Raw genomic sequence first — 22,768 nt, 5'->3', positions numbered from 1 at the left:
TAAACAATATTTGCATTAATTTACATCAAATATATTATTAGTCCCGATATTCTTCCCACGAGTGAGTGAATAAATACATAGATCTGTGATTGACTAGTGGTCTGGTGGTAGAATTTTTGTCAACCGTGTCAAAGGTTCCGGGTTCTAATCCACTCTCATATAGTTTTTCTTCATTAAAAGCAAAGATGTTCATCAGTGATTGTATATTAAGACCATGGACACGTTTGTGTGCACTTTGTTTTTGTGATTTCACCGGAAAGAATAGAGTCTCTCTCAAAAACGGCATTAAGCGATAGATTGACGCGCTCGTCTGTGTGTGAAGACTGTGCAGTGTGCATGAGCCAAAAGAGAACGTAAACCCGCCTACTTTCATTTGATTGGCCATCTCAATCATTTTGACATTGACGAGCTCTGTTTGACCACATTCGTTTCAACTGTCTGATCAGCTTTGTTCGTCTGTTTCTGTCAATCACGCGGTGTCAACCAATTATACTGCACGAGGGAGGGGCGAGCCAACTCTCTCTCTCTCTCTCTCTCTCTCTCTCTCTCTCTCTCTCTCTCACACGCTCTCACGCTCTCACTCTCTCTCACTCTCTCTCACACTCTCTCACACTCTCTCACACACACTCACACACACACACACTCACTCACTCACTCACTCACACACACACACACACACACACACACACACACACACACACACACACACACACACACACACACACACACACACACGTTTGTTTTTGTGAAATGTGAGGACATTCCATAGGCGTAATGGTTTTTATACCGTACAAACCGTATTTTATATCCCCTTGCACTGCCGCTGCCCCTAAATCTACCCATCACAGGAGACTGTGCAGTTTACTTTCTGTGAAAAAAACCTCATTCTGTGTGATTTATAAGCATTTTGAAAAGTGAGGACATGGGGAACGTCCTCATATTTCACCCTCTTTTTGTAATACCTATGTCATACCAATGTCATTTTACACATTTGTGTCCTGATATTTCACAAAAACATGCCCACACACACACACACACACAAAGGAGGCAGCAAGCGCGACAAGCGATGCACACGCAACGACTCAGCAAAAAGGTGCTTTTCAGAGCAACGGGCAGGCCGTACTAACACTAAACTTTGAAGTCAAGAAGGGGGCCACAAAATATCATCCTGCGAGCCTCGAGTTTGAGACCCCTGCTGTAAAGCATCTATTAAATGTATAATCAGTGGTGGTCTGTCAGAGCCTTAAGGGCCTTCTCTGCTGGCCCTGTCAAAATCAAAAATATCTATTTTTCATAATTAAATTAAATTAATGTGTGTCTGAACATGTCTAAAGTCAATTACTGTCTATTTCAGAACGTTACAATTATATTTCCAGAAAGAATGTGGTTATTGTTTTTGAGGCTGAGCTGCATTTTCCATACGTCATCATCTAAACACATCACAACTCCATGGACCAGCACTAGTAGTATTGCTAGCCTTCCGTTGAAGCTGCCATTTTCCATTTGATCATAATTTTTGACTGACGTGGGTCATCAGCCAATCAAATTTTGATGTGTAGTGATAGAACGCCCCAGAGGCCCAGCGATGTGTCGCCCTGCATGGTTGTATTTTGTAAGTGTGGTGTTGTTGTGGCTGTGGCGTGGGGTGTGGTGATCGTTAGTGAAGGCCCTGACTGAAACCCTATGGTACGCTACTGTGTATAATACATTAATAAAATGTGCCAGAAAGCATGTCAGTTATACTAGACCTGACTCGGAGCATAAAAATGAACAGATGTCGGAGTTGTTGTTATTGTTGATTATATTACTATAGTTTGCAAGTTTTTGTCTTCTAACGCTACACCTGCTGAAACAACCTGCTTAAACCAGCACATGGTGATGAGCTGGTCTTTAGAAGTCTGGTTCAAGTTAGTCTTAGCTAATTTAAGCAGGTCTCCCAGCCTGGAGACTACCTGGTTAAGATGGAATACTAATTTGTCTCCCAGCTGGTTTAAGCTTGTTTTCAGCTGGTCTATTTGGGACTGCCCGTCTCCTGTGTGATGACTCCGATCTTCAACCAGATGGAACTGGACAAATATTTGGAATATTCCAATCTAATCTCACTTCTGACTTGTAATGTTGCCTGAATCATAATCATACACTGTTTGTTCATTGGCCAGAGGAGAACTGGCTGAGCCTGGTTTCTCCCAAGGTTTTTTTCTCCATCCTACCACCTGATGGAGTTTTGGTATCTTGCCACCAATATTGTCTGTTGCCTTTGGCTTTTGGCTTGCTTAGTTGGGGACACTAAATATTCAATCATATTACTGATCTGCCTACATTGACACTATCAGGCCCGGTTCCAGAATCAAATCACTGAGGGTGCTTCTGAAATGACTGAGGGTGCTCTAGTAAATGTGCTCCACCATAGCAGTGTACAGTGAGGAATGTATGGTTATTTATTTACTATTCACTTTTACCAATAATTGGAATTTCAAAAATATTTTGCTACAAATTGTCTATTAATCTATTTAGTCTGCCTTTTACATTGCTTTAATGCGTTACTAGTATTTTAACACACCATCTTCAGAAAAACCAGAAAAAAAGGTTTTGGGAATTTAGATTTTTTTTTTAGGTCATTACATTGTTTGAAGCATAAAAAAATCCTGTTATATGCTATATCCTCTGATCTGTAGAGGACACCAGAACTATTTTATAGAGAAAATGAAAAGACATGAAAATACATGAATAGACTTTTGTCTAAAATGTACCATTTTACTATGCAATATGTGTAAACATGGCCTTAAATGCCATTCCCATTCTATATAATGCATCTATACACTGTATATCATTTGCATATGAATGTGTTTTGGGACAATATGTAATGTAAAAATACGTAATAATATTTTCATAAGAATGTGTTATATTTCATAAGAATATCCAGACTTAAAACTGTGCATGTTGTCAGAGAAATTCGCTAAAATATGTCCTCTACAGAGGCAAAACCTCTGTTCTGGGTCTCAGGAGGATATTTCTGTCTCTTGCAGAGTGGCATTTATATTTAGATGTAGATGTGTATTTAGCATGCGATTGGCCGTCGGTCCTCTTAGCAGCAATAGTTTTATTCAATGAATGTTACAGACTGTAGCCTCGAAAGTGAGCCAAGATCGCTATGATCACTAAAATGCTGTTGCTTTGTCAGTTCATTGCGATCTCACAAAGCTTCGTTATAAAAATGAAGTTGTCAACAATAAATATCTTACTTACATCGTGTCTTGTTAATGAGAGGTTACGCAAGCCTGCATTAACTCGAATAGTCTAGCACCGAAAAGCCTAAAAACGCTGCTGTTTTGATCGGTGAGATTCTGATCGCGTTCGAGAGATCAACAACTATCTGCGATTGGCTACATTGCTCACCGCTGCAAAAACACGCTGTGAATTTGATGCTGATGCATTTGACGCTTTCTAGAGGAAACAAATTAGCAAATCTGCCAAATCTGTTTCGCCAATATTATTACAGTATCAACTGAGGGTGCTTTTATTTGCATTTGAGGGTGCTTAGCACCCCCGTAGAACCGGGCCTGGACACTATATGAGAATTAAACTGAGCTGGATGACATCGCTGTACAGCCGAATCAAATTCTGTTGCATTATATTCTGGTTACCACTGTGAAGCTGCTTTGAAACAATTTGCATTGTAAAAAGCGCTATATAAATAAAGATGAATTGACTTGACTGCCAATTTGTCTCCCAGCTGGTTTACACTTGTTTTCGGCTGGTGTAGTTTGTCTCCCAGTTTGGCCAAGCTAGGTATTTAGCGGGTTTTGCTGGAATAACAGTTTGTCTCCCAGCTAGTTTAAGCAGGTCTTAGCTGGTTTAAGCTTGTCTTCAACTGGTCTAGCTGGTCTCCCAGCCTGGCCAAGCAGATATTAGAAAAAAAGTTGTTAAATAGGCCTCCCAGTTACAGGCCTATTTAACAGCACATAACCTCTATGAGCCTTTCCAGTCTGGCTTCCGTCCGTTACACAGTACTGAAACAGCCCTGGTTAAGGTTCTTAATGATCTCCCCCTAGCTTCTGATTCTGGTGCTCTTAGCACTCTCCTTCTGTTAGACCTCACTCATTTGACACTGTTAGTCATGAGATACTCCAATCATGGCTTTACCACTTTAAAAGCCATTACAGGCAATTGGAATTACTGGTACAGCCTTTGGCTGGTTTTCCTTTCTTTTCTTTTTTTTTTGACAGGGAGGCAACAATTTGTTATATACCAGAGGCACAAATCATCCACCAAATCCATCAGTTCTAGTGTACCTCAAGGTTCTGTCTTGGGCCCTCTTCTTTGCATAATGTATATGTTTAACTTCCTCTGTTATGCTGATGACATTCAGATTTATTTTAGCACACCTCCCACCTCAGTGTTTTCTCTGCCTATATTAACAACTTGCATCAAGGAACTCAAGCTTTGGCTGGAGGCAAATTACTTTAAATTGAACTCAGGTAAAACGGAGGTAATACTGATCGGCTCTAAATCTATTGTATCTAAACAACCCAGTCAACTGATAGATTTGGATGGTGACTTGATAATGCCCTGTATGACAGTTTGAAATCTTGGTTTTCTCATTGATTCCACTCTTTAGTTTTATGATCGCATTGTTAAAGTGGTAAAGTCAGCTTTTTTTCCACGTATGTAGTATCTCTTGTATTCAATCCTCTTTTAGTCAGCAGGATGCTGAGACTGTTATACATGCCTTTGTCACATCTCAGCTACTGTAGATTACTGGAACTCCTTTCAGCTAAAAATACCAAACAACTACAATATGTTCAAAACTCTGCACCCCGCTTGATCACTCACACAAGAAAGAATGAGCACATTACTCCAAACCTATATCACCTTCATTGGCTTCCGGTTTCTTTGCGTATATAATTCAAGGTACTAATTCTCACTTACAAAGCTCTTCATAACCTTGGTTCTACATATTCTTATGCTCCTGTCCACTCCTTACGATCTTCTAGTGGGGGATTGTTAGTCACCCCTAAATTTAACCCTTAATCGTCCCTTGGGGTCCAGCTGACCCCACTGGACTTTTCCTCCATTTTTTAAAAGTGTTCCCTTCATCTCAGGGCCATGAGACTCAGTGACTTTTCCTAAATAATCTATCTAAACATGCACAAAAAATCTGGGCTTGATTTGGTTGTTCTAAAGGTGTGTAAAAAAAAAATTACCGTTTAAGTCCCTCTGGGTCAGATTGACCCCACATTGAAAATGAATGGGAAAGTGTAAAAAATACATTTTTTTCACTTTTTTTGTCAAATGTTTTTTACTAAATCCAGTATAAATCTGAAAATTTCCACATTTATATCAAGGTCCGGTCCTAGAGCATAAACACAAAGTAGAACGAACTTTCTGTCTCATACACACACGCACACACACACACACACACACACACACACAAACACACACATGTGTGTGACTGCAACAGAGAGCATTTTTATAGAAACTGGCAAATAAAATCAACAAAACTGGCATAAATCTGAAAGATTTTCATACATAAATGAAGTACTAATACTAGAGCACAAATGCAATATGGAACAAGCATGTTCACTCACACGCACACACACACAAACACAAACACAGGTGTCTGGAGCATTTTTTTGGATTTTGGCAATGAATGGGAAAATGTAAAAAATGCTTTTTTTTCACTTTGTTTGTAAAAAAAAATCATCTAAATCCAGTATAAATCTGAAAATGTCTACATTTATATCAAGATCTGGTCCTAGAGCATAAACACAAAGTGGAACGAACTTTCTGTCTCATACACACAGGCACACACACACACAAACACACACGTGTGTGACTGCAACAGAGAGCATTTTTATAGAAACTGGCAAATAAAATCAACAAAACTGGCATAAATCTGAAAAAATTCCATACATAAATGAAGGACAAATATTAGAGCACAAATGCAACATGGAACAATCATGAGAAAGAGAGGGAAAATGGCAAAAAAAAAGAAAGATGAAAGGCAGCTTAACTTTTGCATAACTTCCCTATGGACCTCTATTGGATAATGTGGTCATTGCACTCTCTTTCTCTTTAACTATAATTCCTAAAGTTTTTCCACAAACCTACAGATGGCGGTATTCTATCCCTAACACATAGAGCAATGTCCAAAAACTATTTATATTTATTTAAGATCATCATTCAAGTGATTTTTTCATAAAAAAATAATGTTTAATGAGCCAATTTATGACATAGTTAAGTATTTGTGCAGTAAATAGGTAAAAAACTACCAAATACCCACAAAAACACAGCATAAATGTATAGTTGAGAAGTAAATAAAAAAAAATGATATATAGTTTTCCATGTAAAAAAATAATATTTCCTTATGCAATCGCTCTGTAAAAGTTTGGGGTCTATCTGACCCCAAGGGACTCAAACGTAAACCCTACTTGAGGGGCGATTAAGGGTTTTAATCTGGTGACTATGGGAGCCAGTACAGGATTATGGTGTTGTGGCTCCCAGGTTGTGGAATGCTCTTCCTCAAGACATCCATCAAGCATCCTCCCTTCTCTCCTTCAAAAACCTCTTAAAAACACTTTTTTTTCTCTCTGAATATTACTCTTCGGCTCTTTGTCTGTAAATTGTACCTTGTTATGGATAACATACACCTTTGTTTGTATCTCTAACTTGACTTTGTAAGCAACCTCTGTATATTACTTTTCATCCCTTGTTATGTGTTTTGTGCTTTGATATTGATGTTTATTTGGTTCTGCTCCTTAAAACTATCTTTGTAAAGCAACCTCGGGTGTTGGAAAGGCACTATATAAAAATGATGTATTATTATTATTTAGCTGGATAGCCAGTTGTTTTTCCAGTCTGTTTAGCTAAAATGCAAACCAGACTAGATAACAGGGAAAACGAAGCTTTTCAGCTTTCTTAATGGATAAATATATATTTATTTGTAAATGTACTGTAGTAAATACATCATATTATAAGCCAACGTGCCTGTGTTTCCAAAAATAACCATGGTCTTTATGTCTAACAGATCCAGATCCGACAGTTAAATGCCAGCGCTAGTTTTTTTTTTCTCTCCTTTGAGTGTTGAGTGACAACAAGCACCTTTTCAATATCTATAATTTATGAAGGCATTTCGACTTACCCGGGGCTGCATTTATCTGTGCATTAGCATGGTGTGGCATTAAAAGTTTCTCTGTTCTGTCAGTAATAGAGACGCACTTGCTGTTCCATTACCAGCCAGCTTGTACTTTATGCTAATTCCTCTAGTGACCACACTATTTTTCTGAAGTGAGAAGATAAAAAAGGGTGTTGGACAAGAAAAAGTCTTTGCCAGAGCCTCTGGCAAATTACAGTTGAGTGAGAGAAGCACGTCCTCCCTTGAGTCAAATGTGCTGGTGGATATACTGTACATGCAGAGAGAAGAGGAGCCAGTGCACAACTTCTGCAGCTACAAAGATATATTGTGTGAGAGAGAAATAATGAGAGAGAATAGCAAATGTTCAACAAAACTATGACTAGTAGAGATGTCTTCATCCTTCGACTCTGAACTCGCATCTGAAGGCACTAATAAAGCTTCTAATAGAACATAATGAACACATCAGGACAGAATTAACCTGTGTTTTTGATACAAGTTAACACTTTTTTGATAACTAAAACATTAGTAATTGCAAAATTTTACCATAGAAAAATTTAAAATTTCATGAATAACTAGATTTGCAAGGTAGCAAAGGAATGGTGTTAAAAATTCAGTCCATCTTAAATAACCTTATTATTAATAGAGCACTGCAAACACTTATTTTCTGAATGTCAGAAATGTCAGATTGAAAGACCAGTGTACAGATTACTGTAATTCTGCCTAAAATTCATTGAATGTGACATTGAGTGTCAAATACACACGTCTATCATGTCCATGGCACATAATGGCTCTTTGTAGTTAAAACCAAGCTGCAAACTTCCCCAGTTTATCTTGAAGCCAATACGGAAGGGACTTAAACTGCAATTCATCGACTGGCCACTAGAGACCGGCTCCAAAAGGGAGCAGAATCTCATTGAGCTCCATGTTAAAATTCCCAACTTTACAGCAGAAAAAAAAACATGTTTACAGCCTGGTACAAATTGTGGTTTTGGTCTATATATCTAATTTTGTCCTTCATGACAACTGTGAGGGGGGTGAAACTCAATCGTTTACATTATACAAGGCCTTAAAGTTCTGCATGATTAAGGGCGTGGCCACTTTGAGTGACAGGTGGATAGCCATTTATCTGCTGTTTGTTAGTCATCACCTCAGCTCCACCCAAGTCCCGCCTCTTTGCCCATTTTCTGTTATCCAGGAGTGACGTGCGGTGATGCGCTACCAAGATGGCAACGGCCAGCTCATCCCTACTTTATGCTTCAAAACTGCTCTTCAGTAGCCTATGGGTGACGTCACGGACACTACGTCCATATTTTTTTACAGTCTGTGGTTAAAACATGTCTGTTGACACCTCCATTGCAATGCTCCCCATGCATACACAAACACAGTACAAAGCGTCCCACTGTGTGATTGAGGAAAAAAGCTATAATTTATCAAGCTTGTGATATGCTACATCCACATAATTTGTTTCAGTGGAATTTATTATTATCTTCAGTGATCCTTTTGTTTTTGAGCTCTGCATTCTGAATATGCACAGATAAGTTCAAATTAGATCAGTCGTGATGACCACAGTCGATTAGACCTGAAAAGTGGCAAACTTTTTTTTGTTGTTAATTATTTAAATTATTTAGTGATGAGTTTTAAGCCTGAACTACACTAACACATTATGTCATACAAATTGCACCAAAAATGTATTAGAAAAAGACTATTTACTTGCTGTTCATCAGTTATTCATTATTTTTTTTAAATTAAAGATAAAAAAAGATAAAATCTTTGATATCAAAAAGAAAATCTCTAAGATGATAAACTAAATGGATCCATTTTGAAAGGTTTAAGCTATTGTTTAAAATTAATTTCTTCGGAAAACGAATGGGATTTTTACTTCCAGAACAATATTCACAGACTGAGAGAGAGAAAGAGAAACATCCCTCTCACCCTTACAGAGCGTGCATTGACTGAAGTTTTGAGTTTCATTTGTTATATCCAATAACAACCACAATTTGAATTGTAACACTTAAAATCAAATTACACTGGCTAGAGGAATACCCATTTTATTTTTACATAACAGTAAAATAATGCTTGAGTAGCACCTACAAACCAAATATAGGCACCGGATGTTTTTCAAACAGTGTTTTGAGAGGCCCCTTTGGAATTGTCAATGTGATTTATTGCAGAACATTTTGTAGAAATGTTTCTCTTGTGTCTGATCAGTCCTTCGTAGCACTTCGTATTTTGACTGGTTTTGGTTCTTGTACATTTTGGGGATGTTTTGCTAAAATGGCCTGCTTTAGATCATGGCACAGCAGTTTATTGGAGGTCAATGTTCTGACTAAGCCATAACAAAGTCTCTTTCAAGGAAAGTCTGTTCACTAAGGCGCCCGGCGGCCACATTTGGAACGCAGCTATTTTGGGCATCCATATCCAACTTGAATGGGGGAATCCTGAAATCTAAAAAACTCCCTCAAATTTCAAATCAGCAACAAAATCTGACATGAACTGTACCTTAAACATTGTTTCCTATGGTCAAATATAAAAATACCTTATGCCAGCCAATGCGCATGTGCAGTCCTCATGACATTGACTGTTTCTGTGGTAACTAGAAGGCAGCTGCAGTGATGCAAGGACTTTACCAATTGGTGATTGGCTGTTTTATTTAGAAGGCATGACTTATTCTGCCATATTGAAGTTTCTCCCATTTATAGTAAAGGGGCCAAAGTGGTCCAATCAGATTTTTTTGCTCATACTGTATGTTTTTTTTTTATATATATATATATATATATATATATATATATATATATATATATATATATATATATATATATATATATATATATATATATATATATATATATATATATATATATATATTTATTTATACTACGGGGCCGTTGAATGCTTGAATCTGATTGGCTGATGAACGTTCTGAGGTGTGCAATTATTTTCTGGGAGATGCACAGCGAACGTAGTTCCAGGCAGCTCTCTTGACCGCATTACAGTTCCATATCACTTCGCATAGTTAACTGTAATAACGGAAATTACAGGACTAAAAAACAACAATATGACAGACGATTTTCCTAAAGTAAATCTTAATATTTACAGTGAATATAACACGTTCAACAACTGGGCGGCAGCAGTATTAGACAGTCCAGATGAAAAACAACAAAGGGAAGCGGACATCAAAGGCAAGCTTTTCTGTCTCATTACTGAAATCACACGTGCTCGCACACGCACTACAGTTTGCACAAAAAGGTGTCAGCGCTGCCCTGACGATTTGATCAGTTAGCCTATATAGTGGAGACACTTAAAGGCTACACGTGACATTTTTTCACTAGCGAGGTAATAACAGCGCTGTTTAGAGACGCACAGAGGTAGCCTAATTCACACAAGCGCTCTTTAGCTTTAAAATGACGTTTCGGAACTAGCAAAAGAGCTGTTGGATGAGACGCGGAAGAAATAGTCCTACTCACAATAGCGATTTAAGTACAAAAACCGGACGAATCCCATTAGATATATAATCGGATCGATGTCTTGAGGTGTGGTAACCGTAGTATAAGCGGAATAATTGACTTCGGGCCGTTAAATTATTAGAATGATAATGCACACCCGAGGTGTAACGGCCACTCCGCTTCGCGTCGTGATCGCATCACCACCTCGGGTGTGCATTATCATTCTAATAATTGAACGGCCCGTCGTCAATTATTCCTTACATATATAATGGTGTGAACAGCACAAACCACATGGAATCTGATCTTTTTGGTTCTGATTTGGGCCCCTTCAATATTTGGTCCTACTGTAAATCCGATGCAGGCCAGATGTTTTGCAATGTGACCTCAGTCATATCAGAATTTATGTGACTTTTACATAACTGTAGATCAACATTCGTCACAATTCAGTGCTGATGGACATCACTCCAAAGATTTTACATACCGTCGGTAGTTCTTTGAATATGGAAGGCGGCAGCGAATTTAGTAAGGGGAGGGACGGTGAGCTGTTATAATCATAAGTAATACGATGACAACTCTACACAAGCAAAACTTGAGGAAAAATTGTACAAGAAAAACATTTCTCTCTTTCTCCTCATCCTCGTCTGCGTCTTCCTTATTTCGCTGGCTACCACAGCGTACAACCTTTTAATTGAACGTGTAAATGCTGACTTCAGTAACCTACGTGTTTACTTCCATATGACAGTGTGCTGTTTGCTGTATTTGTTAAAGTTCTTTCGCGGATACGGGTCAGTTCAGGCCAGGACCATAACCAGTTCACACTCAGATTTGATATTGGCCACATAAAAAAAAAAAATTCAGATTTGAGCAATAAAACAGCATTGAGCATTAAGGCTTGCAGTGTGAACGTGTAAACCCTAATGCTGCGTTCACACCAAACGCGAATAGAGCATAAAAATCGTGTCTAGTTGGACGCTTGAACATTTTGAATCCATTCGCGTATCCACAGCGAATTGGACGCGCATATAAATCAAGCGTTTGAAGCTAGACGCACGTTCAAGGAGCTCCAGGAGAAATATGTCATAAAACACCACTCTGCCTCTTTTCATTTTCATAAAAAAATATATTAAACATTAATAGCACACAAATGTGGTCCAGGCAAAGCACTACCTACATTATCTTCACTGCATGTATATTTAAATATCCTAAAAAATAAAGTTATGGAACTTCTCTTTGCCCTCAGTCAAAACGATTTGGCAGACAACAAATGATTCATGAGAGCAAAGATCGCCCGTTAGATCTACACCTACACAAGACGAATTCTATCTACATCTGAGCCAGCAGGAAACGTCAGAAGGACTGGCCGAGGAAAGGCTGCTCTTGCCGGGGTTAATGAGCGCTGAGCGCCGGTGATCGCCTGTATCTCACAACTCCAAAAAAAACGCAAGATACATTTTTTTTTTAAGTAGGCGCTCTTTTTATAAATGAACCACAGATTTGAGCTTTAAATAACTACATTCTCACCTGAAAAAGTCTTAAAACTAAAATTTATGACACAATAACAGTAGTATTTTTAAATTATGTGGGGTTTCTCATCACATCACTTTACCACGTGACAGCAGCAAGTAGGCTCCTAATTTGTTAACGCGGCACGAATAGATGCCAAAGTTCAGATTTTTCTACTCAGGCGTCAGACGCGAAATTCGGACAATTCGGACAAATTTGCATCATTCGCGCGAACTGGACACGTGAATGAGGCGGAATCGCGTCTATCGCACCGTAGGACCTCCAGATGTGCGTCAACCCGCCTTTCCATTGACTTAACATTGAAATCAACCAGACGCTCTATTCGTGTTTGAACGCAGCATAAAGGTCCTTGCGAAATTTTTGTCCGAAACTTTCGACAAACTTAAATTTAACTGACACTGGGCTGGGATTTCTATTTTCCAGCATGCTTTGCCATCATGCATGGCGCCAGAATTTTTTCTCTACCGGTGCTAAGGGGGTGCTAGACCAATATGTGGGGGTGCTAAGAAAATAATCAGTATTCATGACGTCAGAGTTACTCCATAAAGAAATAGTCGGTTTCTTTTTTTTTTTTTTTTTTATAAAAGCAGCTATGGTACACACCACATTCATCAGAAGTGTAGTTTAAAATGATATATGGTCATCAATATTCATATTCATCAAAATAGATTTTTTATTTAGGTGACCACAAGACGATGCCAAAAACCTTTTACATGCAAAAGTGAAAGACCATTGGCAGATAATTTAGCATGTTTTAAGCAAAAACAAAATTTTGAAAACAAGAAAAAATATATTTTTTTCATTTTACTTATCTAGTAAATGCATCTTGATTTAAGAATGTTTAGATATTTAGACTAGAAACAAGACAAAAAATACTAAGTAAGAAGATCATTTTTTGCAGTGCAATTGCGTTTAGATGAATAGCCTATGTGAATATGTGCTGCGCACTTATTAAAAAAAACACACTACAACTATGATCTATAAGAAATGTAGGCTATTAAAAACAGAAAGACGTAGCCTATCCTTTCAGTCTTAAAGGCTGCGGAAAGGTTTCGTTACGCACGTCAATCCATTCCCGACGTTCTTGGTTGGTTTGCTTCTTTATTGATTAAAGTAAAGATACAATTTAAACAAAACGAAATTCACTTTAAAGAAAGGCTTTCTGCAAAACAAAACGTAATGAAGTCAAAATCATGTCTGATCCATGTCCCCCGACATATTGGGCATCTTATGATATGTCTTATGATGTAGTGATCTTGCTCAAGCGGTTCACTTTTTAACATAGATGAAATAAAAAATAAAAATGATAATATAGTAGAGCCCTGCACGGGCCTCAAAACTAGGCCCTAGCCTGGCCCTGGCCCGAGACGCTGAGGCCCTAGCCCGGCCCGTGTCCGACAGCTCATCAAAATTATTATCTAAACCGGGGCTATTCAAAATTCTGACGGGACTGTAGCGCCGTCACTGTTTGCCATAACACTCTAAAGGGAGAGTAAATACTCAAATTAATTGTTATATAATGTATTATATATAATGTACTTTTGTGCAAGATTAATGTTAAGTGGGAGATTTAGTAGTGTTTAATGTTTTGCTATGCTCATTTAGAGGAGATTCTGTTATATGGGACTTTTCGGGGTGTTACCATCATGGTGACAAGTGGAGCATGAGCTTGGTTTGGGAACAGATGTATGTTAAATTTTCTATATTGTCATATTTATTTAGCAATTGCTATGCTAATGCTATCAAAGTATTGTTACCATTAAGCAAGTTAGCATTTACTGAATTAGCTAGTTAAAGCTAGCCAAGTTTCCACTACTAAAAATATTTAGGTTGAGATTACATGATAACTTAAAGTTAATTGTACAAACTAGCAAATGTATGAGTACAAAATACAAATCTGCCAGTTCTGCTCACACTTTGAATTTCTTAACTTAAACATTTTGATGTAACTGATTACCTCAAATGTTTTAAAGTTTTGCCAACTTATTCAGGTTTACATTAATTAGGCCCTGATGCAGCAAAGCTGACCGATTTCATTACACTTTCCCATGATTCACATTGTCCCCCCTCAAATATAAAATATTTTATTGTTTTAGTGGTGCTGTGGAACTTGGAGGAGGTCTGTGCAAACTTTCTGTGGTCATCAGCAGTAATGCTTCCAAAGCGCTGGTTTGCTCTTATGGCTCTGTTCCATACACAGTGATCCATGACTCATGCGGTTTATTGTTATGAGCTTCAGCAACTCTACTTTATAGATCCTCTGACGTATTATGAAATAGTACATGCTATATATATATATATATATACACACAGGAATCCTATGATATATGTTACTCATTGAATATCTGTGAAGTATTTTTTTTTTTAAGTATTTAATTTTTTTAACAATTTCAAACAGAATGTTATGATGTAAATTTAACAGGAAATATTTGTGATATGCCCCACTAATTGAAGGAATTTATCTGGGAGCCCCGTAATACTGCACAAAGTATCAATAGGTATAAAAAAATTTGGATACTGAGAGAAAAATAAGTACTTCTTATGAATGTTAAAGGCAGCTGTCACAGTATTCTACTAACGAGGCGAGTTGTTGGACCCAAGTGCAGTTTAATCAAAAATTTCAAAACATAAAACAAAGACTAGGCAATAATCAAAACAAAGACTTGACATGGAAAACATAGACCTCACCTATATAGCAGTTAACAACATCAATAACAGACAAGGACACACAGCAAACATGAGGGCTTAAATACACTGACTAAATGACAAGACAAGTGACACCTGTGAACAGTGATGAGACAATTAACCAATGACATGACACAACACATGAGGGCATGGGAATCACATGGCAAAACCAGGAAGTGCATGACAAGACAGTGAACATGACACACTAAAACATAACCAAGAACAAGATAAACTAGAAACATGAACAAGGAACAAGGAACATGAACCAACACCAAAACGCCCTGTGACAGCAGCAGATAGAAAAGTATAATTTAAATCCATTTCATCCTTTAAAAAAAAAAATCCACTAAAAGAAACCGGTAAAACATCTACTTTTAAGTAATAAAATATTTTTGAGTAGTACTATTTAGATTTTTTTTATAGTGTGTTTATTAATATTTTATTCTATTTAGCTTTAATTTACTTTTATTTCAGTTAGTTGACAAGGCAACATTTTTAACTTTCATCTAATATTCATTTTATTTCAGCTTTGTTACAGTAAAAAACATGTTTTAATAGTTTTAATTCTATAGTTAACAATATCAACAGTAATTATTCGTGCTTGTATAAACTGTATTTCATCAAAATACATTTTAATGGCATCAATGGAGAAAGATACTCTTTGTGGCCAGAGGGTGTAATTACAGCATCTACCAGCAGGGGCTAACTGAGCCATGCTAACCAGTTTCTAGTTAACAAGCTTCTATTGTGAAGTGAATATTCACTGAGCTTCATGCATGATGCCACATCTCAAAGACAGAATGATAAATAAGTGTTGAAAAACAAACAGTTATGTTGAGTAGCTTGTGGGCTAATAATTAATTTCACTCTCATTAATTGTAGCATTTCTCTCAGATTTGCTACTAGATTTGAGGTGTGAAGCACATGTGTTTCCGCTTGTGTCCAGGTATCATTGATTCATGCCAATCAATATCTGAATGCATATCCTGCTTGGCTGATGAATTCTTTGAAATATATTAGTAGCTACATATCTCTGAGATGGTTAGAAAAAATAGTGTGTTTCATCTCAGGAGCAGCCTGTAGTGTTTGAGGATGTGGTCAGGATCGTGGGTGTTGGATTCCAACCCTTCTGTCAAAACAGCTGCATTATAATGTGAAATATAAATGGGAATCAATTTCAATGAAAGTCAAAGAGAACATATGGTAGTCACGCACATTTTGATGGTAATCCTCATTTATAAACCGTATATGCGCGGCATGAAGACGTGGACATCTGGGGTTTGCTCTGATGAAGCTGTGTTTTGCCATTGTGTGTGGGTATAGTTTAGGTTGGGTTGGTACAGATTAGGTCCATCGGTTAAATGTCACATTTAGAGCTCGTCCATTTTCCTCTCTCTCCTTTTGCAACATGCACCTGATTAATTAGTGGAGAAATGTTGACAGTGGGCAGGATGTTTCTTTCTCATAATGGTTTATGCTGTGGAACTCATTAAAAGCTCACAATGATATTGATATTTACATACTGTAAAAAAAAAGTGATCTGACCTAAACATGTGTCTAACATACACTATATTGCCAAACATTTTGGGACGCCTGCCTTTACATGCACATGAACTTTAATGACATCCCATTCTTAATCCGTAGGGTTTAATACCCTTTGCAGCTATAACAGCTTCAACAACTCTTCTGGGAAGGCTTTCCACAAGGGTGTATTTATGGGAATTTTGGACCATTCTTCTAGAAGCCCATTTGTTAGTTCAGACACTGATGTTGGAAGAGAAGACCTGGCTCGCAGTCTCTGCTCTAATTCATCCCAAAGGTGTTCTATCGGGTTGAGGTCAGGACTCTGTGCAGGCCAGTCAAGTTCCTCCACACCAAACTCTCTCATCCATGTCTTTATGGACCTTGCTTTGTGCACTGTTGCGCAGTTATGTTGGAGCAGGAAGGGGCCATCCCCGAACTGTTCCCACAAAGTTGGGAGCATGAAATGTCTTGGTATGCTGAAGCATTAAGAGCACAATGTAGTCAGGCAAGTACCATTCTCCTGGCAACCGCCAAACCCAGACTCGTCCAGTGGATTGCCAGACAGAGAAGCGTGATTGGTCACTCCAGAGAACACGTCTCCACTGCTCTAGAGTCCAGTGGCGGGGTGCTTTACACCATTGCATCCGACGCTTTGCATTGCACTTGGTGATGTAAGGCTTGGGTGCAGCTGCTCGGTCATGGAAACCCATTCCATGAAGCTCTACACACTGTTCCTGAGCTAATATGAAGGCCACATGAAGTTTAGAGGTCTGTAGCTATTGACTCTGCAGAAAGTTGGTGACTTCTGCTCACTGTGCGCCTCAAAATGCGCTGACCCCACTCTGTGCTTTTACGTGGCATACCACTTCGTGGCTGAGTTGCTGTTGACCGTGGAATATTTAGTGGTGAGGAAATTTCACGTATTGAATTATTGCACAAGTCGCAACCTATCACGATACCACGCTTGTATTCACTGAGCTCCTGAGAGCGACCCATTCTTTCACAAATGTTTGTAGAAACAGTCTGCATACCTAGGTGCTTGATATTATACACCTGTGGCCATGGAAGTGATTGGAACACCTGAATTCAATGATTTGGAGGGGTTTACTTTTGGTAATACTTTTGGCAATATAGTGCATCTAAATGTCTTTTTATTTAAGTATATATGTTTATATGTTTATTCTGGTAAATGCATCATATTCTCATTTAGAGGTAAACACAAGTTGTAGCAGAGAACATGAGAAATGTTTGTACCTCTTCAATGTCTTTAAAGACAAAACTTTAGTAAAATGAATGGGTGTTGGCATAAACACTGGGTGAATCACATCAGAACAATCCATAAAATGCTTTCAGGGCTCCAGAGTGCGACTAAATGGTCGCATTTTGCGACTAAAATTTGAGAGTGTGCGACTGATTTTTACATCCAGTCGCACATGTGCGACCAGTAAATTTGCCTGCTGTCGGTACTGGAGAAATTAAGAAAATACACTTACTAATTATAATTGATAGACGTTATGTCTGGCAAATTCTATCTTTGCCAGCCGTTTCTATATGAGATAATATTAAACCATTTGTCTGTGATGCATTTTTGCCATTCGCAATCCAGAAGAGAGAGAAAGCGAGAGGGATCTCTCACGTGGAGCTACAGCGAACACAACACCACAGTCAGCTTAAAGAGGGACGATGGCCAAGAACTAAACAAAAGTTTAGTCTGCTTAAACTTTAGGGATGTGCTGTGATATTAATCTAATTTTATTTTCGATTTTGGCTTCCAAGAATTATAAAAAGATGGAATGAGGTAAAACTATTCCTATAGCCGTGTTCAGTCGAGCTCATCCTTCCCTTCACAGCCTTGCGCTGTCATTTCTCCTTAAACCTAAACTAAACGTCAGATTCAGTGATTGTTGTAAACTGCAGTCTCTACTGTTGCTAAACTGCGGGATGTGTTTGATAATAAAGAGCTTTTAAATGCACAATAATCCGCGCAAGAGACGCTGTTTCCAAATTCAAGGCGGCTTATGCGTGTGTGCTGCGAAATAGACCGACTTGCACTTAATATTTTAGGCTTCGTGTGCGCGTCTAAACCATCAAATAAACAACAAATAGCCGGTGTCAAAATGACCGGATTGGAGAGTAGTTATTTTAACAGTTTATATCTTAAATGGGCGTAAATAGTTTGGAGAAATAGGAGAATATGATATTATTAGTTCTACATTGATCGGTCTTAAAGGGGCAGCGTCTAATAAACCTGCTGACGATTGAGCCATTAATTCGAATCGAACAAAAGGCAAAAAGAAAATATTCACATCTCTTGAATTAATAACTTTAGCTTTTATAAAGCACTAATCTATCAATTTATACAGTGAAACCTATGCAGTGTTATTTTACATTTCATTACTTTATTAGATTTCTTTGTAGGTTTGTTCTTTAATATTAATGTTAGCAGACCTTCCGAATGCCTGCACACTGGTCCATTTACACATAGATGTTTTATATTTTTGTTCAAACTTTGCGGTTTCTTTTGCTATATACATTTTACTTTTAAGATTATAAAGCCATGTTAATTATGTTCTTAATTATGTTTTTTTTTTTAATAAAACAAATAAAATAAAGTATAATAAAAAGAACCGGTAAGAATACTGTTAAAGTACCGGATCGATAAGCAGTATCGGTAAGAGTAGTAATACCATTAAAACCTTAACGATACTGATCCCAATTAGTAATACAGTGGAAATTAGTAGATTTGGTTAGCATGTTGATTTATGGTGTACGCCCCTAAAATTTCTGGTTGTGCCCCTAAAATTTTCAGTTGGGGGCCACTGTGCTCCTAGTGAAAAAAGTTAGTCTGGAGCCCTGGCTTTGACAGAGAAATGCATGTTTTTAACCACTGTCAAGGCTGCTTCATTCGATCAACTTGCATAACCTGTGTGAGAGAGGGTTCAGTGAGAGTTCTTTCCATTGTATGCCATTGTATTCCATTGTACATATAATGGCTTTGAAGCCTTTTCAGGACATTTTCAGATAAGGATCTTCTTTTGAAGTATATGACTGTAATGTGACCGAGGACAAGAAAATAAATTATTCAGCTGTTAAAAAGTTTCACAAACTTTTAGTTTTGAAATTGCACAAGAAGCCAACGAATGCTGCAGTCGAATCAGTAATCAGAGAGAATATGAAATGTATCAGAGGACCTGCACCTTCCTATAGTATATTGTCAGCAGTCACGTGTGTGTGTGTGTGTGTGTGTGTGTGTGTGTGTGTGTGTGTGTGTGTGTGTGTGTGTGTGTGTGTGTGTGTGTGTGTGTGTGTGTGTGTGTGTGTGTGTGTGTGTGTGTGTGTGTGTGTGTGTGTGTGTGTGTGTGTGTGTGTGTGTGTGTGTGTGTGTGTGTGTGTGTGTGTTTGATTGATGCACATGCTTGACAGCGGTAACAATGTAGAATTATGAGATTTAAAGTGTCTCGTACATTTCTGCCCCTTGCTTTCAGTCCTGTGACTTGCTATACTGTCATAGGATATTAAACCTTAGCTTTGAGTGTGTGCTAGAGCTCACATTGTATATTCTCTCAGCTGCACAGGACAGTTTTTCACAGTTCAAATTCATGCCATGGCTATAAAATTGTATCCTGTGGCAAAGTTCTAGTCTACATGTTGTCAACATTATAACTGAAATATCATGACAGACAAGGAGAAAAGGACAGCAATTCATCCTGTCTGCACTGTCAGGAGGAAGGTTAATAATGACTTGGAAAACTAGATGGTAGAACAAGTCTGATGGACAAAGACTAGATGCTGCTTGGTGCCCAAACGTGCCTCTTCAGTTGTAACCGTAGAGCTTACATATGTTATACACATCTGTTGAGCTGTTTCTCTATGCTCGGCTGATAGATTAAGACCATGTAATTGCATTAGTAGGAGCATGAGCAGTGTGAAGAGTAGGAGCATGAGCAGTGTGAAGAGTGTGTGGTGCGGAGTGTGGGAGGACAGCCTGCTTTACGGTGTTCATAAATATCAGGACCCCTACAGGCTGGATAATTGAATTTCGATGAAATCTGTAAATTGTATGTCCAACTTTATAAGTGTGTGCGTTTGGATCCAACTCTAATAGCAGTGGCTCGAGGACATCAGATCTTTATTGGTCTGAAGAAGCATCATGAGCGTTAAATCTGATGGGACATGTGCTAGGCCCTGCTCAGATTTTTGAGCCTATAGTGTATTTTGAATACAACTTTCACAAAAGTCAAACTTGAAAGATACTCAAGTAAAAATTATTACAAAAAGACTTCATAATTACTTTTTGTCAACTTTGTAATCCTTTTGACTTTTTCTCTTTTCTTTCACTTATCTCATAATGAATCAAAATTATTACATAGTAGAAACTGAAATATACTAAAGTCAAAATTAATAAATACTAAGTAATAATTATGAAATAAAAAAGACAAGTTGAAATTGAGAAGTCTTGTTTGTCTCAATTTCGTAATGTAATTTAAAATGTCAAAATGTGAGTTTTTAGCTGATAATTTACACTTTTTTTTTGTTGTCATAATTATGATTTACTGAAGCAGTGACAGAAATGGGCTTCCACGATTATGTTCAGTGACTGACCATGTCCAGAATAATAATCTGACATATAATTCAAGTTATAATACTTTTAATTGTTTTTTGTTGTTGTTGTTGTTTATCATCTTAGTTGCACCTGCTGCAACGTTAACTGTACTTGGAGAAAGGAAATGGTTAAGCTCAGTCTTCGAGATGAGCACCTCTAGTGCCTGATGGCCTTGTTGTTCCTTGTGCCTTATTAATTCATGCGTCTTTCTCATTGTTCATGCGTTTTAGACGATGCTGATTTATTCATGATGAAATGTGTCTCCTGCTTTGTGTTCTTCAGACTGTGCGCACCATCCGCCGGCGCCGCTGTTACCCGCCGACCTGGAAGCGCTGGGTCTTTTTCCTGTTCCCCGGCACCACCATTGCCACATCAGCGGTGGCCTTATATGCCTTCGTGGAGACGGAGGAGAATTACTTCTACATCCACAGCATCTGGCACATGCTCATCGCCGGGAGCGTTGGTTTCCTTCTGCCGCCACGTGCCAAACCAGACGTGAAAGTCACTCCCCTGAAGCGGCGGCGAGGCTGTGGCTACCAGCTCTGTGTGAACGAGCATGAGGAGATGGGACTGGTGGACCCAGCGATCATTACCATCAACAGCATATGCACCAGCTGATGATGTTTGATGCAGTTTAGCGACGTGGACTTTTATTTGCCTTTCCTCTCCTTTCTTTGGAATATAAAAACACGGAAAACAAAGCCAGAGAACTTACTGATGCACTGTAAATAACTTTTGACCGAAACACCGAAACGCGCATATACGTACAAGTTTTTTGTCACCGTTATTTGGATTACTATTATTGTTAATATCGTTTGCGTTGTTAGTATCTAAGAGTGGTTTGTGTCAGTACAGCGATGCACTGTTATTAGTGCATTATTTAAAACGTCTGAGCTGATTTTGCTGCTGCTACTTGACAGTGACTGTAAAATTGAAAAATGTGTCATGTAATTTATTCATTGTTTTCCGGCACTCAAATGACCAAATGTTTTATTGTGTTTAGATGATGCAAAGGAAGAACATTTTGTGGATGTATCAAGGGCACTGCTTTTTTAGTTTTCTTTCTAAACATCTTTTGCACTGAGACACAAAAATGTGATACTGTACATTTTTAAATATAAGTATAGTTATGATCCAGTCACAATGTGTACATGTACATGTATAGTATAGTTGTTTTCAGTGGAATGTCTGATTGTACTTTGGATTGCATTGTATTGCCTTTGCCGCATAATTGATTGTCGATTTATAGAGGGTTTAGGAAAGTATCCATTGCCAAGACCAGGTTTTAATACGAAACCTCAGATAAATAACCTCAAATTTCCTGTTGTATTTACCTAGTGAGGATCAGAGGGAGACATTTTAAAGCAAAAGCAAATGATAAAACAAATAAACGTTTTATTTTTTCGGTATCAAATCGGATTCTTATTTAGCCCATTGCAAGCGTAATGTGTTCCTTCTTGAAAATGACACGCACCATGTTTTGATGTCTGTGCATAGATTGTCGTCATACTCCAATATACTGGAGAGATGAGAAACCGCAAGCAGAGGCCTCTGGGATTCAAAACCCCTTTTTTTTTTAAAAATAAATCATTTCCTCCCAACTTCATATCATGACATCATCCTCTGTATGTCAGTTGCTATGATGATGCTTATGGGAACAGTTACCTTTGGCTGTATATCTTAAAGTGCCCTGCATATGTGCTCTCATATCACACATCAATGTCAGTTTCAAGCTTAAACTACACTGAGCTTCAGGTCTTGAGGTCACACAATGATACAATATTCCCTGCCTTTGACTAGGGATGAGTCATCATATGGCATGCTAGTTGTTACTGAATAATTACCCTCGGACTC

General features: G+C 38.1%; 1 protein-coding gene across 1 annotated transcript in view; it reads left to right on the top strand.

The window, feature by feature from the left end:
• Positions 1-22,513, top strand: part of tmem8b (transmembrane protein 8B) — a 196,055-nt gene extending 173,542 nt beyond the window's left edge. The window contains exon 13 of the mRNA XM_079815071.1: positions 21,197-22,513. Coding sequence (XP_079671197.1) covers positions 21,197-21,532 — 336 coding nt within the window. The 3' untranslated portion in view covers positions 21,533-22,513. The remainder of the gene's footprint in view (positions 1-21,196) is intronic.
• The last annotated feature ends 255 nt before the right edge of the window (positions 22,514-22,768 follow it).

Source organism: Gobio gobio (genome assembly GCF_949357685.1).
Source record: "Gobio gobio genome assembly, chromosome: 4".
Lineage (NCBI taxonomy): Eukaryota > Metazoa > Chordata > Actinopteri > Cypriniformes > Gobionidae > Gobio > Gobio gobio.
This window is presented reverse-complemented; position numbering and strand designations above follow the sequence as displayed.